Source organism: Amblyraja radiata, chromosome 33 (assembly GCF_010909765.2).
Source record: "Amblyraja radiata isolate CabotCenter1 chromosome 33, sAmbRad1.1.pri, whole genome shotgun sequence".
NCBI lineage: Eukaryota > Metazoa > Chordata > Chondrichthyes > Rajiformes > Rajidae > Amblyraja > Amblyraja radiata.
Window position 1 is genome coordinate 564,515 of NC_045988.1, and position 13,782 is coordinate 578,296.

Sequence of the window (13,782 nt, forward strand, 5' to 3'; positions counted from 1 at the left end):
CTCTCAAATATAATGAAGTTGCAGTAATTAGTAGTGTTGTGTCTGAACTAATGCTGAAAGGAACTAACTGAATAACCAACACACAGCCTCTTTCTAGCTTAAGATTCTGTAAGAAATCTTAACGTAAAGAAATGGTCAAAGTCAAGATGAAACAGGCAACATATTAGAAACAATCACATCTGGATATCTACCGCACCGGAGCAGAAGCAGCATGAAATAATGTAAAGTCTGCACGTCACATGCAAAGCATAGTGTTGTAGAGGAGGAGAGCAAGTACCTTGACGAGCCCTGCCTCTGCACCATCCTGATCATACACTGGCCTGCACTTGGCAATAGCTAGAATGATGCCCTGCATGGCGGGACTCAACATCTCCTGACACAAGCCAGCCAGAGGAGGACAAACACAGTAGAGAGACAGAGAGAAAGGTCAGTGCAAAGGTCACAGTACATAGGTCAAATACTGAAGTGGAATCTATATACATTTAAAAAACATTAACCAATACTAACCACAACATGCATAAAGGTTAAGGTAGTTGGCATAAATGTCTGATCAATACCTTTGATGTTATTGATAATGCTGATCACAAATCACCTGAGTCTCACTAGATTACAGGTGCCACAGATATACAAGTTTTTTTCAAACCCAAGCATGAAATGGGAGAGTTTATATAGTGATCAGTTGGAAGACATTGTGAAGTCTTGAAACTTTGGGCAGATATTGGCTTGAAATACACGTACACAAACGCACACACACAGTGACAGAGTCTCATGGTTTATTCCCAGAGATATGTTCTCACTTTATAATGTTACAGGGTTGCTCAGACAACTGCTGAAGTGCAACTGATGTGAATGTTTTATTCTGAGCCCAATCCAAGGCTTCACATTGGCACTGGTTACAAAGCCAACTACAGGTCTTGAATACTAAACTGTTACTGGAGCAATGAACCATGAGCGTCTCTGTGAGGGGCGACTAGACTCTGGCATCAGTTGCATCCTATCCCGTGATCTACTGCATTGGTCACATTGCCAGTAAAATGGCAACATTAACAAAAACAATAAATTTGTTTAGCCAAGCTTCCTCAAATGATAAAATATGTAGTTACAGTGTAATCAGTAAGCAAATGACCCCTGCCCAATCTCCAGTCGACCTGATACCTCCTCGTTGTAGCCGTCAGCATCATGGCGAACCTGCACCTTCCCAACAGTTGGAATGTCCACCTCTGATATCTGGGTACCAGTAGTTTCGGACGGCTGTTCCAGCCCACTCAGCATCTCTGCCTCCTGCTCCCATTCTGCTTCAGCCTCAGAGTTCTCTTTGGTTTCCGTGGTCTCCTGGTCTGTTTCAGACTAGCTCGTAAAACAGTGGGGGGGGAACGAGCAGAGAAAAGAAAAGGATAGGGAGGGGAAGAATGAGGACAGAGAAAGGCAAGAATGATCATCAAAGGAAGGTGAGATAGAGCAAGTATAAAAGCCCACACTAAATAGAAGCAAACAACTTGACTAGGAAGAAGTATTTGGATATGGATATGGTAGCATTGGACTAGTAACCATGGGATTAGTCTAATAATCTGGAGACTTGAGTTTAAATCCAACTCTGCAGTGAGAGAGTTAGTAATTGGTCGATGTCACTGATGAAGCTGGAGCAGCTTGCCCATGGAATTTACAGAAGGCTGAACTAGATTGTAAACAACTCCAGACCCACAGCCTCTGAAATGATTGAATAAAACATTGTATAAAACTAATCAAGCTGAATGATTCAAGATTGTTCATCTCCACCTGTTTGTGGACTTGGTATGGAAGATGAATTCTGGAATTCTCTGCAACTTCCATAGTCCATGAATGTTTGACAAAGTTATAGTCTTACAGCGTAGAAACAGGCCCTTCGGCCCAACTTGCCAACATCGACCAACATGTCCCATCAACACTTGTCCCACCTGCCTGCGTTTGGCCCATATCCCTCCAAACCTATCCTATCCACGTACTTGTTTGTTAAACGTTGCAATAGTCCCCGTCTCAACTACCTCCTCTGGCAGTTTGTTCCATACTCCCACCACCCTTTGTGTGAAAAGGCCCATATTAGATATTTTTTCAAATCACTCTCTTGGTATAATCCGTTGAGTTGAGGCATGGGAACAGCGTGCTGTAGAGTTGGTGTCTCAGCCTGAAGAGAGCTTTCCCAAAAAGTGAAGAGGGGTCCCGACCCAAACGTCACCTATCCATGTTCTCCACAGATGCTGCCTGACCCGCTGAGTTACTCCAGCACTCTGTGAAACGTCACCTATCCATGTTCTCCACAGATGCTGCCTGACCCGCTGAGTTACTCCAGCACTCTGTGTCTACCTTTGGTATAAACCAACATCTGCAGTTCCTTATTACTACAATAAGACAATTTCCATTGATATAACTTCTCATCGCATCTCAGGGACACCATAATCAACATCACCCACAAATAATGATAGAGGTCTTTAAAATGATGAGAGGGATAGACAGAGTTGACGTGGATAAGCTTTTCCCACTGAGAGTAGGGAAGATTCAAACAAGAGGACATGACTTGAGAATTAAGGGACAGAAGTTTAGGGGTAACATGAGGGGGAACTTCTTTACTCAGAGAGTGGTGGCTGTGTGGAATGAGCTTCCAGTGAAGGTGGTGGAGGCAGGTTCGATTTTATCATTTAAAAATAAATTGGATAGTTATATGGACGGGAAAGGAATGGAGGGTTATGGTCTGAGCGCAGGTAGATGGGACTAGGGGAGAATACGTGTTCGGCACGGACTAGAAGGGCCGAGATGGCCTGTTTCCGTGCTGTAATTGTTATATGGTTATAATGTGTAGGAAGGAACTGCAGATGCTGGTTTAAACCGAAGATAGACGTACAAATAACTTGTGTTGCTCCAGATATCCTGCTCACTTTAACCTCACAACCAAATATTAATCCTCAAGGTGACGATTGACCACAAAATCAGCGCTTCACAATGTTGGAATAAAGACAAAGATGCATGATGAACCTAGAGAGCGCCGTGCTGTGGAGACACAAGGAACTGCAGGAGCTGAAACTTGCAACAAACTCAAAGCACTGAAGTGACTCTGAGGGTCAGGGAGCATCTCTGGAGGAAATGGACAGGTGACGTTTCACATCAAGACCCTTCTTGTCATTGGGGGAGAATGGTGGTAAAGAGAAGTAGGTCCATGACAATGTCCCAGCATGAGGGTTTGATTGCCAGATGAGTGGACAAAGGCTCGAGATGAGAAGGAAACAAAAGGGTGACTATAAAATGTAAAGCCAGAGGGAGGGATATAAGTGGAAGGAGATGAGGGGGTGAAGGATAATGGGAGAAGTGAGTTGAAGGAAGCACAGGAAAGAGGGGAGATAAGTGCCGTATTACCGCTAATTGGAGAATTCAATATTCACTCCGTTGTATTGTAGGCGACCCAAGCAGCGTAGGAGATGGGCATGTGCTTTACTATGAGTGGAACTACAGGAAGGTCACTCATCACTTGAACCACCCCACCATCTCATCAACGCAACAACACTGTGGTTGGTTCATGAACTGCTCTATAATGCGGTCTCCATTGTACAGATGTAGCAACCACGTTGTACTCTGAGAGATTGTATGAGATGCAATTACACAAAGGGCAAGGGAAGATGTTTTTGGCTATGAAACGAATATTGGTCAGGATACAGGGAGAATGTTGCAATGGTGCTCACCACAGACAGAGAAACAGACACAAGTCTTGTGGTGAAGATGTTATGAAAATATTGCAAGATTCTCCCAGTGCCCTGAACAATGTTCCACGCTTGGCCAAAAACACGTTAACTTGCTATTCGTCTCATTGTACAATCTCCCACATTCTCTTTAAAAGGATAAACTATTCTTTATAAAACATATCCATTCTTCAGCTAAAACAGAGATTACTGAGCCCAAGTGCACAAATCACTCCATGACAGGAGCAACAAGTACTTGAGAAGTAAATATATCTCCTCTCTGATGGCGGAACGATGAAGTATAATTTCACAATCCGAGCCCGGCTGCATGGGAGAAAGAACAGAGCGATTTGTCTACAAAGCTACTGAGAGACATGGTGCACGAGAGGGTATGTGAAGGGAAGGCAGAGAATTTATGGAAGCTTAAGGGGTATAATAACTTACCTCCACCTCCTCCGTGCAATGGAAATCTGCAGGCATCTTCCCCAAACACCTATTATACTGGGAGTCATTTACACTTTGCTAACAGAACAGTTTTAATAAGACAAAGCATCAGGTAATTGGAAAGCAAGTTGGATAAACAGTCAAGGGGACATGATATAATTAGATAATGCAGCAACAAACATGTCTGGTTGTAATCCTATTAAACCTAAGGTTTGACATCTAAAATGCCATTTGACAGGAGCGCTGGTTAATGTACGTTCACTTTTGATGCAACGACAGATCCTAAAGGGGCAGCGAGAATCAACAAGGAAACTGCCCTCTGGAAACTCAGTCTACACTGACCATCACCCACCCACCCGCATCAACTCATCCCCACATTCCCCTAGATTCTACCACCCACATACACACCTGGGCCAGTAACATCAAACTGGGGCTAACAGAGAAAACCCAGGTGGTCACAGAGAACCATGTATACTCCACGTATACAATACCATGTTCAGACAATTAAAAGTAGCCTCATCAAAATGGTGACATGGGTTTTGCTCCATACATTGTCCCTTCATCTTGTAGGGAAAGTATTTCAGTGTGAGTGGGTTAGGATGAGATTGCAACATACTATGATTCTCCTCACGAGTGGATATGTGTCCTAGATTGACGTTTGAAGAACGATCTCTTGGTTAGGGTACAAACCAGTTTTGTGGAATGGAAACTTAAACAATAAACACACTAGGCGTGTGTGGACGGGTTCATGTTCGACATCAAGATTCTAAAATAGGGCCTTTTCCTGCACCAGTTTTCTCAAAGACCAGATCAAAATAAAACCTCATTAAATTTCAGTCGGTGACCAAATACAGGGGACATCCTCACAATTAAACTGTTGAAAATTGACTGAATGCTCTTTCTCTTCTGGTAAAGTTACAATAGAGTAAGTTCATAAGATGTACGAGCAGAATTAGGCCATTCGGCCCATCAAGTCTACACCGCCATTCAATCATGGCTGATCTATCTCTCCCTCCTAACTCCATTCTCCTGCCTTCTTCCTATAACCCCTGACACCCGTACTAATCAAGAATCTATCAATCCCCGCCTTAAAACTATCCACTGACTTTAACATATAAAAGGAATGGTAGTAAATGGCTGATTCTCTCACCTCCTTCAAGGCAGCCTTAGCACCAACATTCTCGTATGAGGTTGCAGCTTTCTCAATGGCCTGGGCAGTTTGATCCTTCACCATCACAGCATGCTTGGCAGAAGCACAACATGTTGTCTGCTGGCTGGCAACGCTCTCTTCTGTATGACACAGGGAATGAGAGAAGGGCCAGAGTTTACGCTGCTATGCAGCTAAAACTAATCTGTCGAAAGATAGCTTCAGAATTGTAATCAACGTTTGAAACTTTCAATTCCTGGTCTTAAACATCCTCAGTGTTTTGGAGAACTGTATTTGTGCAGCACATGAATCACATGAATCTGAAATGGGGTTAGAATGTGATGAGGGCAGTGTGCGTATACAGTGCGCTCCCCTGTCCTTTAATCTGCTTTCACAGATGAGAATCATTGAAAAATTGTAAGCCCCAAAGCACTCGTCATTGCTAGACGTTGTCCACACTATTCACACCTGTCTTGGTCCCACATAATAAACTTGAGCTCTTACTGTTGTGGTCTCTCACACATCTCTAACTCAAACTGCCGTCAGAAAGTCTCCCTACAGTTCAATACTGCTTTATTTGTCACCCATGTAACTGCTCAGTGAGATTCTCTTTGCATATGTCACACATGTGGTCGCCGACATTTTTATCTGCATTATTCAAAGTATAAAGTACTGGAGCAGTTCCCGTGAATCGGGTCCCTCGTCTCTACTCTCCTCTCCTGGCCATCTGTGTGTCCCGGGAGCACCTCCTGCAGGCGACATGATGGTACTGTGGGCATTACCCCTCTTTCCCCGTTCTAAACTACCTCGTTCTAACCAATCAAAGCTTCCCTGAAATTTTAAACACAGCTTCATCATCTCCACTGTAAAGAGAATGTCACATTTTTCTGGTCCCTGCATGGAACTGAAGTCTTCATCATTAGTGTCATTCTGGTTAGTCTTCCATTAGTCCTTTCCTTGAAAGGTTTCATATCCAGAACTGGATATTGATTATTCTCGGCCCCATGATCCCTTCCCTACACAACATTACCTTCTGCAGCGCTGCCCCCAGCCTCCTGTTCTGCAGACATTGCAACCAGTTCCTTCTGTGGGATTTTTCGGACTTGCTCATCATTCCACTCTTCCAGTTCCTGCCTAAAATGCCGGTTGTCTTCACGGACATACTCCACAAGTTCTGGTGGAAGGGTATGGATGGATCTCAAACTCTGGCCAGTTTCCACATCCGTGTCCTCTGTAATTTCAACAACATTCATTGTATCTCAACATGCGGTGAAGAATTGGAAAGCAACATTTCAATATCTACTGGAATTCCGTAGAGACTGAGCTTCAGCAACAATGGCTGAACATGAAAGTGTTTGGAAAGTGATGCATTCTAAGCAAATGGCAGTCACAGAAAGTGTGGAAGGACAACTCTTTACCTGCAATGAGTTGGGGCAAGTTATCATTGATGTACATCAGGCAATACGCACTGGCATTGCGAGACCCTCCATATGAATCTCTCTGCAGCTCGTCCCAGGACGACACGGCCACCAAGAGGTCGTTGTACTTCAGCCAGGAGTTCTCACTATGGTCGTAGATGTACGCCCAGTAATGGCCAGCTGAGGCCTGGCCTTCGTGCACAAGCACGGCATGAAGCCGGTAAGGAACCTAGTTGGCAGACAAAGAGCCATCAGATTAAGCCAAAGAGATCTTGCTGGAGTTAAGCAATTAACATTCTAGATAACTCATTCAAACGGCTCCAGTACGATACAGCTGACCCAAAAATGGATCCCCAATCCAAACGCACAGCTGGTTCTTTGTGTAGAACAGCTCGGCTGTTTCTGATATCACGTGATGGTCATGAAACTGGTCATGAAGATGTGGGAACGTCCGGAGGCCACTGAGAAAGAGCAGGCATTATTGGATGAAAATGGTCGCAAAACCTTCAGCCTAATTCTTGGCACTCAGACCACGTGGTGTGTGGTCAATAACCCTTCTCTTCTGTAGTCTTTCACTGGTCACAACCACCATTCATTCATGATTAGGTATGACAGAACTCCAGGACATTCGCTACTGTGGCATCAGCAAGGATTCATTCTGGCTCATTTGGACATGGGCAGGAACAAATCATTTGAAACGTTACTGTGTGTATAAAGCAAGATCAGCTGAACCAAATATATTTCACTGCCTTTGTTTTGTTACACACAAGATTCTGATTGTGTTTTATGTGAAAAGTAAATGATGATTTTACCTGACACATGAGGCTGTCTGTGTACATCTGGTCAATTGAATGTTTGATCGCGTTGATCTTGTTTTTCAGATCTAAATGGGAGTACAAAGAAATTCAGGAATAGATTGTTGGAGATGTAACTCCAACCCATGTTGCATGGACATGCTTTGTAGTGAAGTCTCTATTCCTTCCATGGGGTCTGGCCGACACACACACACACGGACCTGGTGATGGTCAGTCTGCTCACCTGTGATGTCATTCTCCACCTCTGCCCTCCAGCGCTGAAGGCAGTTGTCCAGGAAGGCGAGCTCCTGTGCAGTGATGTTCCGGGGTGCAGGGTGGGCAGGCGTCTCCATGGGAGGGTTGCTCTGTGTGAATGGCTTGTGTAGAGTGGCACGTTGTAGCTGGGCTGTGCCCACAGGACCCGTGCCTTCAGTGGGCTCAGTGGCAGTCAGCTCTGCGAGGCTGAAATATAAACATCAAGTACAATAATTGATGGGGATGTAACAGCCTCAATGCTGTTGACCATGTCCACTATCTGGAAGATCAATAGCATTCAGAACTAAGTAATCCCTCTGGCCACTGCAATGTGTAACATCCACATGGTCTACCCAAACCTGTGACCTCTACCAACCAGAGACATAGGCACAAACCCATCAGACCACCACCAACAACTCCCAACATCACAGGTTATGCAGCAGACCATCTGCAGGCATGTCCACTGTGGCCCCTGGATCAGTAACTCTGGAGCTCCTGACCCAACCGCAGTGTACATTACACAAGCAGCAGCAGATCACCAGCAAGGTTCATTACCATTCTCTCAATGGCTCAGCAATAAATGTAGTGTTCATCACATTCTGGAAACTAATTAGAAAATATATTGTCAAATTTCATCTTTTGGGCAAATGGTTTATTTTCCTCCCGGTCAGTGTCCTTGGTCTTGCTAAACCTCCAAACACTGTTGCATCAACTCTCTCCCTGGCCTCACCGTTCACTTCACGCCAAGCTTTGACATAAATAGCTGCTCACGTTCCGACTGCACTACCTGGTTTGCACGGGCAGGGTGAGGCTGGTGTCGGGCGGTGACTTTGGGAACGAGGTAGTCACGGTGTCTTGTGTTGGAGGCACGATGGATGGTTTAGTGCTGGCAAACTCCCAGACATACTGCAACATATCAGCCAGCGGAAACCCACTACGCCCAGACCCATAGTTCAGGTATCTACAAAACACAGGGAACAAAATACTCAACAGGGATAACGGAAAAACATTTACATAGATTTACAGCCGTGAAATAAAACATTGAAATTTACCAGGATAGTGGAGAATAAATAAATGTCAATATTGACCAATGTGGTTCAACCAGCATTCTTCTCTTTCTGTTTTTTGACCATACATCAGTGTAATTTACCTGTAATGCCATTACCTTGTGTTATTGAGTTCCATATTTCACCTTCCAAATTAACCCTTCGCTAATACAAATGTTTTTCTTGGCTTTCCTATTGCTTACATTATCGACATTTATGACACCTTAGTTTCAAAAGCCTCCACAGGCAGATACATTTCTCCATACCTAGCCTGTACAATACTTCCTAACCTTCCAGATTAATCCCTGATCCAACACGTTTCCCTCTGAAGGTGTTCATAAGAGCAGAAGTCCACATGAAAACCCTTGTGTATTTAGCCCTGCCTTTTTCCATTCCAGAATGGTTCACAGAACTGCCTCCTGTATTGACCTTTGAACTCTCTGGATTTGAGTTCAACCGGTCTTTGGGAAAGCTGGAAAAGGCGTTCTCTTTCACACTGACAAGGAACAGACAGAATAGGGGGAATAAAGTCCCGCCTGCCCCGTGCTCCTTACAGATCTACATTATGTTAACTTGGAAGGTAGACAAAAATGCTGGAGAAACTCAGCGGGTGAGGCAGCATCTATGGAGAGAAGGAATAGGTGACATTTCGGGTTGAGACCCTCCTTCAGACTGAAGAAGGGAAGAAGGGTTTTGACCCAAAACGTCACCTATTCTTTCGCTCCATAGATGCTGCCTCACCCGCTGAGTTCCTCCAGCATTTTGGTCTACCTTTGATTTTTCCAGCATCTGCAGTTCTTTCTTAAACATTCTGTTAACTTGGGGAAGGATGTCAACATTTAGGAGAGTGATGTTCCTTGGTAGGAAGCTACAGACAATGTGGTTATTCAGTTACACTGTGAGAGGCTGGATTATTATAGTAATAATAATAAAAAACTTTATTACGGACTCGAGGTCCAGACAAGGGGCAACATTACGTAAAAAATGCATTGCATATTAAAAAATATCATAAAGTACATATAAAATCTTAGTATATCACTTATAAAAGCATCATAAAATATATATTTTTTAAAACACAATACATGAGTTAAAAATCCAGATTAAAAGAATGATCAATGTCCTACAACGAGACAACGAGACCAGTGTCTCCACAACTGGGATTTGTAGCGTGTAGTGCTAACCCTTATGTTTGACAAGGCCACAAGAATTACATTTTTAGAGTCATTTATCCTGCAGATGAATTTATACATATGATTTCTTAGGATAGCTTCTAAAGTACTGACTCCTGCAGCCACAAACATATTACTGGCACTACACCATCTAGGTTTCCTTAGCAGTGTTCTCATGGCATCGTTATATGCCACCTTTAGTCTCTGCAAACTTGTCTTTCCATAGTTCGACCACAGGTGCGCAGTGTAGAGTGGTGTGCAGTATGCTCTAAATAGCGACATCTTCACCACATCTGCACACGCACCAAATTTACGCAGGAGAATATTCGCCTGTACATACAGCATGCGGCGTTGCCTATAAATATCCTCATCATCTGTCATTTGTTCTGTAATAAAATGCCTAGATATATTTTACCTTATTACTCTTAGTGTTGGCAATGTTAATCATGAAGGAAATATTATTATGTATAAACAGTTTGCACACTGCAGGCTCATTAAACAAAGCAAACAGATTTAATTGGTAAGCGATCTCTTGCCATTTACAATAATTCCAATTCAAAAATTAAACTGCAAAACATGTTTTACGATAATCTAGTGGAAACAGAGTACATTAAAAGTGAATCATCTTTGCTTTCTGATCTTTGCTTCAGTTACTCTGCTATCTATTCTCTATTCGACCACAATCCATTTATTTTTATTTTCACCCAGTTTCTCAACTTTTGTCCATTCTCTCACCGGTTCTCTGCTGATCATTCGCATCAATGTTACCCTGCATTAACTCCAGGCACTGCGTAGGCAGCGGAAAGTTACCAGCATAGTTCCCAGCCTCTGCACAACTTGTGATATACTAATGAAACCAATGTAGTTAACACCCCCTGTAAAGCATGAGGACATCATCTGAATATATGAAGCGTTCATAATCATCATCAACAGTAATCATTCTAGTCTGATCATCTTAAACCCCAGTGTGGGGGGGTGGGGGGGTGTCGTTAATGAGTCAATAGAATACAGGAAAATAACATGAGGATTGATGGGATTCCTCGGGGAGTTAGGATAGACTCAACAGGCCAAATGGTCTACGTATTGAGAATAAATTAAGGCAGTAACCTCTCCAATCGCTGCTGGAGGACCATTGATTGTTCTTTCAGCTTCTTCACCTCTTCCCTTCTGCTGCGGGTAAGCTCCTTGTTCTTGTGTAGGTACCTACGGACACACACGCAGAAAGTGAAGACTATGCAATGCCTGCGGATTGTCACTGCCAAGCGACCAAAACGACAATTACAATCTATGTTCCTTTAAATCTTGCCCTTGTCCTAGATGATGATGGAAGGCAGCATCTGCTGAGCAAATGGACAGGTGATCTTTGGGTCATAGAAACATAGAAATTAGGTGCAGGAGTAGGCCATTCGGCCCTTCGAGCCTGCACCGCCATTCAATATGATCATGGCTGATCATCCAACTCAGTATCCCGTACCTGCCTTCTCTCCATACCCCCTGATCCCCTTAGCCACAAGGGCCACATCTAACTCCCTCTTAAATATAGCCAATGAACTGGCCTCGACTACCCTCTGTGGCAGGGAGTTCCAGAGATTCACCACTCTCTGTGTGAAAAAAGTTCTTCTCATCTCGGTTTTAAAGGATTTCCCCCTTATCCTTAAGCTGTGACCCCTTGTCCTGGACTTCCCCAACATCGGGAGCAATCTTCCTGCATCTAGCCTGTCCAACCCCTTAAGAATTTTGTAAGTTTCTATAAGATCCCCTCTCAATCTCCTAAATTCTAGAGAGTATAAACCAAGTCTATCCAGTCTTTCTTCATAAGACAGTCCTGGCATCCCAGGAATCAGTCTGATGAACCTTCTCTGCACTCCCTCTATGGCAATAATGTCCTTCCTCAGATTTGGAGACCAAAACTGTACGCAATACTCCAGGTGTGGTCTCACCAAGACCCTGTACAACTGCAGTAGAACCTCCCTGCTCCTATACTCAAATCCTTTTGCTATGAAAGCTAACATACCATTCGCTTTCTTCACTGCCTGCTGCACCTGCATGCCCACTTTCAATGACTGGTGTACCATGACACCCAGGTCTCGCTGTATCTCCCCTTTTCCTAGTCGGGTCAGGACTGTTCCATTAGTCTGAAGAAGGCTCCCAATTGGGAAGGTCATTTATCCATTTCTCTCCATAGATGTTGCCTGTGGGAGTTTCTCCAGTGCCTTGTTGTTTTACTCACACAGATGTCCCTCTGTGATTTTTGTCACTGACACAGGTAGAACTTACCTGTCCATATAAACAATGCCAGGAAATTCCAGTTTCTTGTGGATTTTTTCCGGCCTTCCCAAGGACTGATTGAACTCAAATCTAGAGAGTTCAAAGGTCAATACAGGAGGCAGTTTTGTAAACCAGTTCTGTAAAAGGAAAGGGAGAGATAAATACACAACGGTTTTCATGTGGACTTCTGCTCGTGGAAACTTGTTGGTTTGTGGAATAATCTGGAAGGTTAGGAAGAAGAGATCTAGAGCACTGATATTGATTCCCATTTCTCAAATAAAACTGAATCATTAATGTTTTGCAAACATATCTCGTGCTCCTTTGACAAGATCCTTCAACATAGCAATGAAGTGAGTGGTCAGTTATGGGTGACAAGAGGGAGTGGGGAGGAAGCCCAGGTCCAGGAAGGCCCCAGTTTTGTGCTTCTGCTGTCATTTCCAAGATAGAAGAGAAGATTTTGGATCATTAACCAAACTGTTGGCATCTTCCAATATTTGCCCACAAAAAAACAGAGGAAGAAGTTAGCCAGAGATTTCCTCAATTGACCAGATGCTTTGTTTCCCCCTGCCATGAATAAACTGCAGTACAACGAGGGGCAGGCGTGTGCAGCACTGCTGTTGCTCTCTCCATCTCACCTCTTGGCCAGATCTGACGGACTGATCAGAATGCAGAGTCTCAATCTCTCCGACCACCATGGCTCCTTCTAGGCACTCGTGGAGATCGTCAAAACCATTAACTTGAAGAGGATACTGCCCGAATGTTTCAATATTGGAGAACATCTTGCCTGTAAAAGTGACAGGAAAAAACATCTCTAATGTGGCTTCATGAAGCACAGTTGATGCAACACAGCGGCAACACGCACTCAGAGAAACACTCAAAACACAGATTTCAATGGCAATGTAGTAGAGACAACATTACTGATGTTCGTCCAGTGAGGCTATATGGGTGGAGCTGAGAAATAAAATAATTTATGGGTCACCTTGATGGGAGCGTACTACAGGCCATCAAAGAGTCAACTAGAATTAGTCGAGCAAATGTCAGGAGATTGCAGGCAGCTGCAGGACTAATAAGGTTATCACAGTAGGAGATTTAACTTCTCCAACATTGATTGAGACTGTCATAGTTGAAAAGATAAAAAAACAGGGCAGAATTTGTCACATTGGTCAGGAACATTTCCTCAGGCAATATGTAGAGGGTCCCACATGGAGACACAATGGCCTCCTGTACCCGTGTCAAAGGCATCTGCCAAAAGATACTTATAACCAAAATGAGCCAGAAGCACTTGTAAATGATCAGCCCACTGGATGCGATTTACAGCCTTTGGTCTCCCAGCAGTCAAGGATCTGTCAATTACAAGCAATTCATAAAGAAATCGCAGAATAAATGCAATTTGTTAAATTATGGAAACCATTGACAAATAGTATTATGGATTCCATACCATCATGAATGCCTTCAGCCAAAAATGTTCCGTAGAAGAGTTCCACCATTGGATTTTGAGTCTTTTTGTGTACATTTCTGTAGGATATAAAATATAAAT

At 43.6% G+C, this 13,782-nt stretch overlaps 1 protein-coding gene across 9 annotated transcripts in view; it reads right to left on the reverse strand.

Moving 5' to 3' along the window:
* The window catches only part of usp28 (ubiquitin specific peptidase 28), a 48,409-nt gene that overhangs the window by 9,288 nt on the left and 25,339 nt on the right, over positions 1-13,782 (reverse strand). For 6 of the 9 annotated variants that reach the window (XM_033049888.1, XM_033049890.1, XM_033049886.1 and 3 more), the window contains 12 exons: positions 13,684-13,760; positions 12,881-13,029; positions 12,255-12,382; positions 11,085-11,180; positions 8,550-8,723; positions 7,752-7,969; positions 7,526-7,596; positions 6,714-6,942; positions 6,326-6,526; positions 5,299-5,438; positions 1,156-1,347; positions 278-373 (listed from right to left, as the gene is read on the reverse strand). In XM_033049888.1, the coding sequence (XP_032905779.1) occupies positions 278-373; positions 1,156-1,347; positions 5,299-5,438; positions 6,326-6,526; positions 6,714-6,942; positions 7,526-7,596; positions 7,752-7,969; positions 8,550-8,723; positions 11,085-11,180; positions 12,255-12,382; positions 12,881-13,029; positions 13,684-13,760 (1,771 nt within the window). The remainder of the gene's footprint in view (positions 1-277; positions 374-1,155; positions 1,348-5,298; positions 5,439-6,325; positions 6,527-6,713; positions 6,943-7,525; positions 7,597-7,751; positions 7,970-8,549; positions 8,724-11,084; positions 11,181-12,254; positions 12,383-12,880; positions 13,030-13,683; positions 13,761-13,782) is intronic. The other 3 variants (XM_033049893.1, XM_033049895.1, XM_033049892.1) reach the window with 2 other exon arrangements.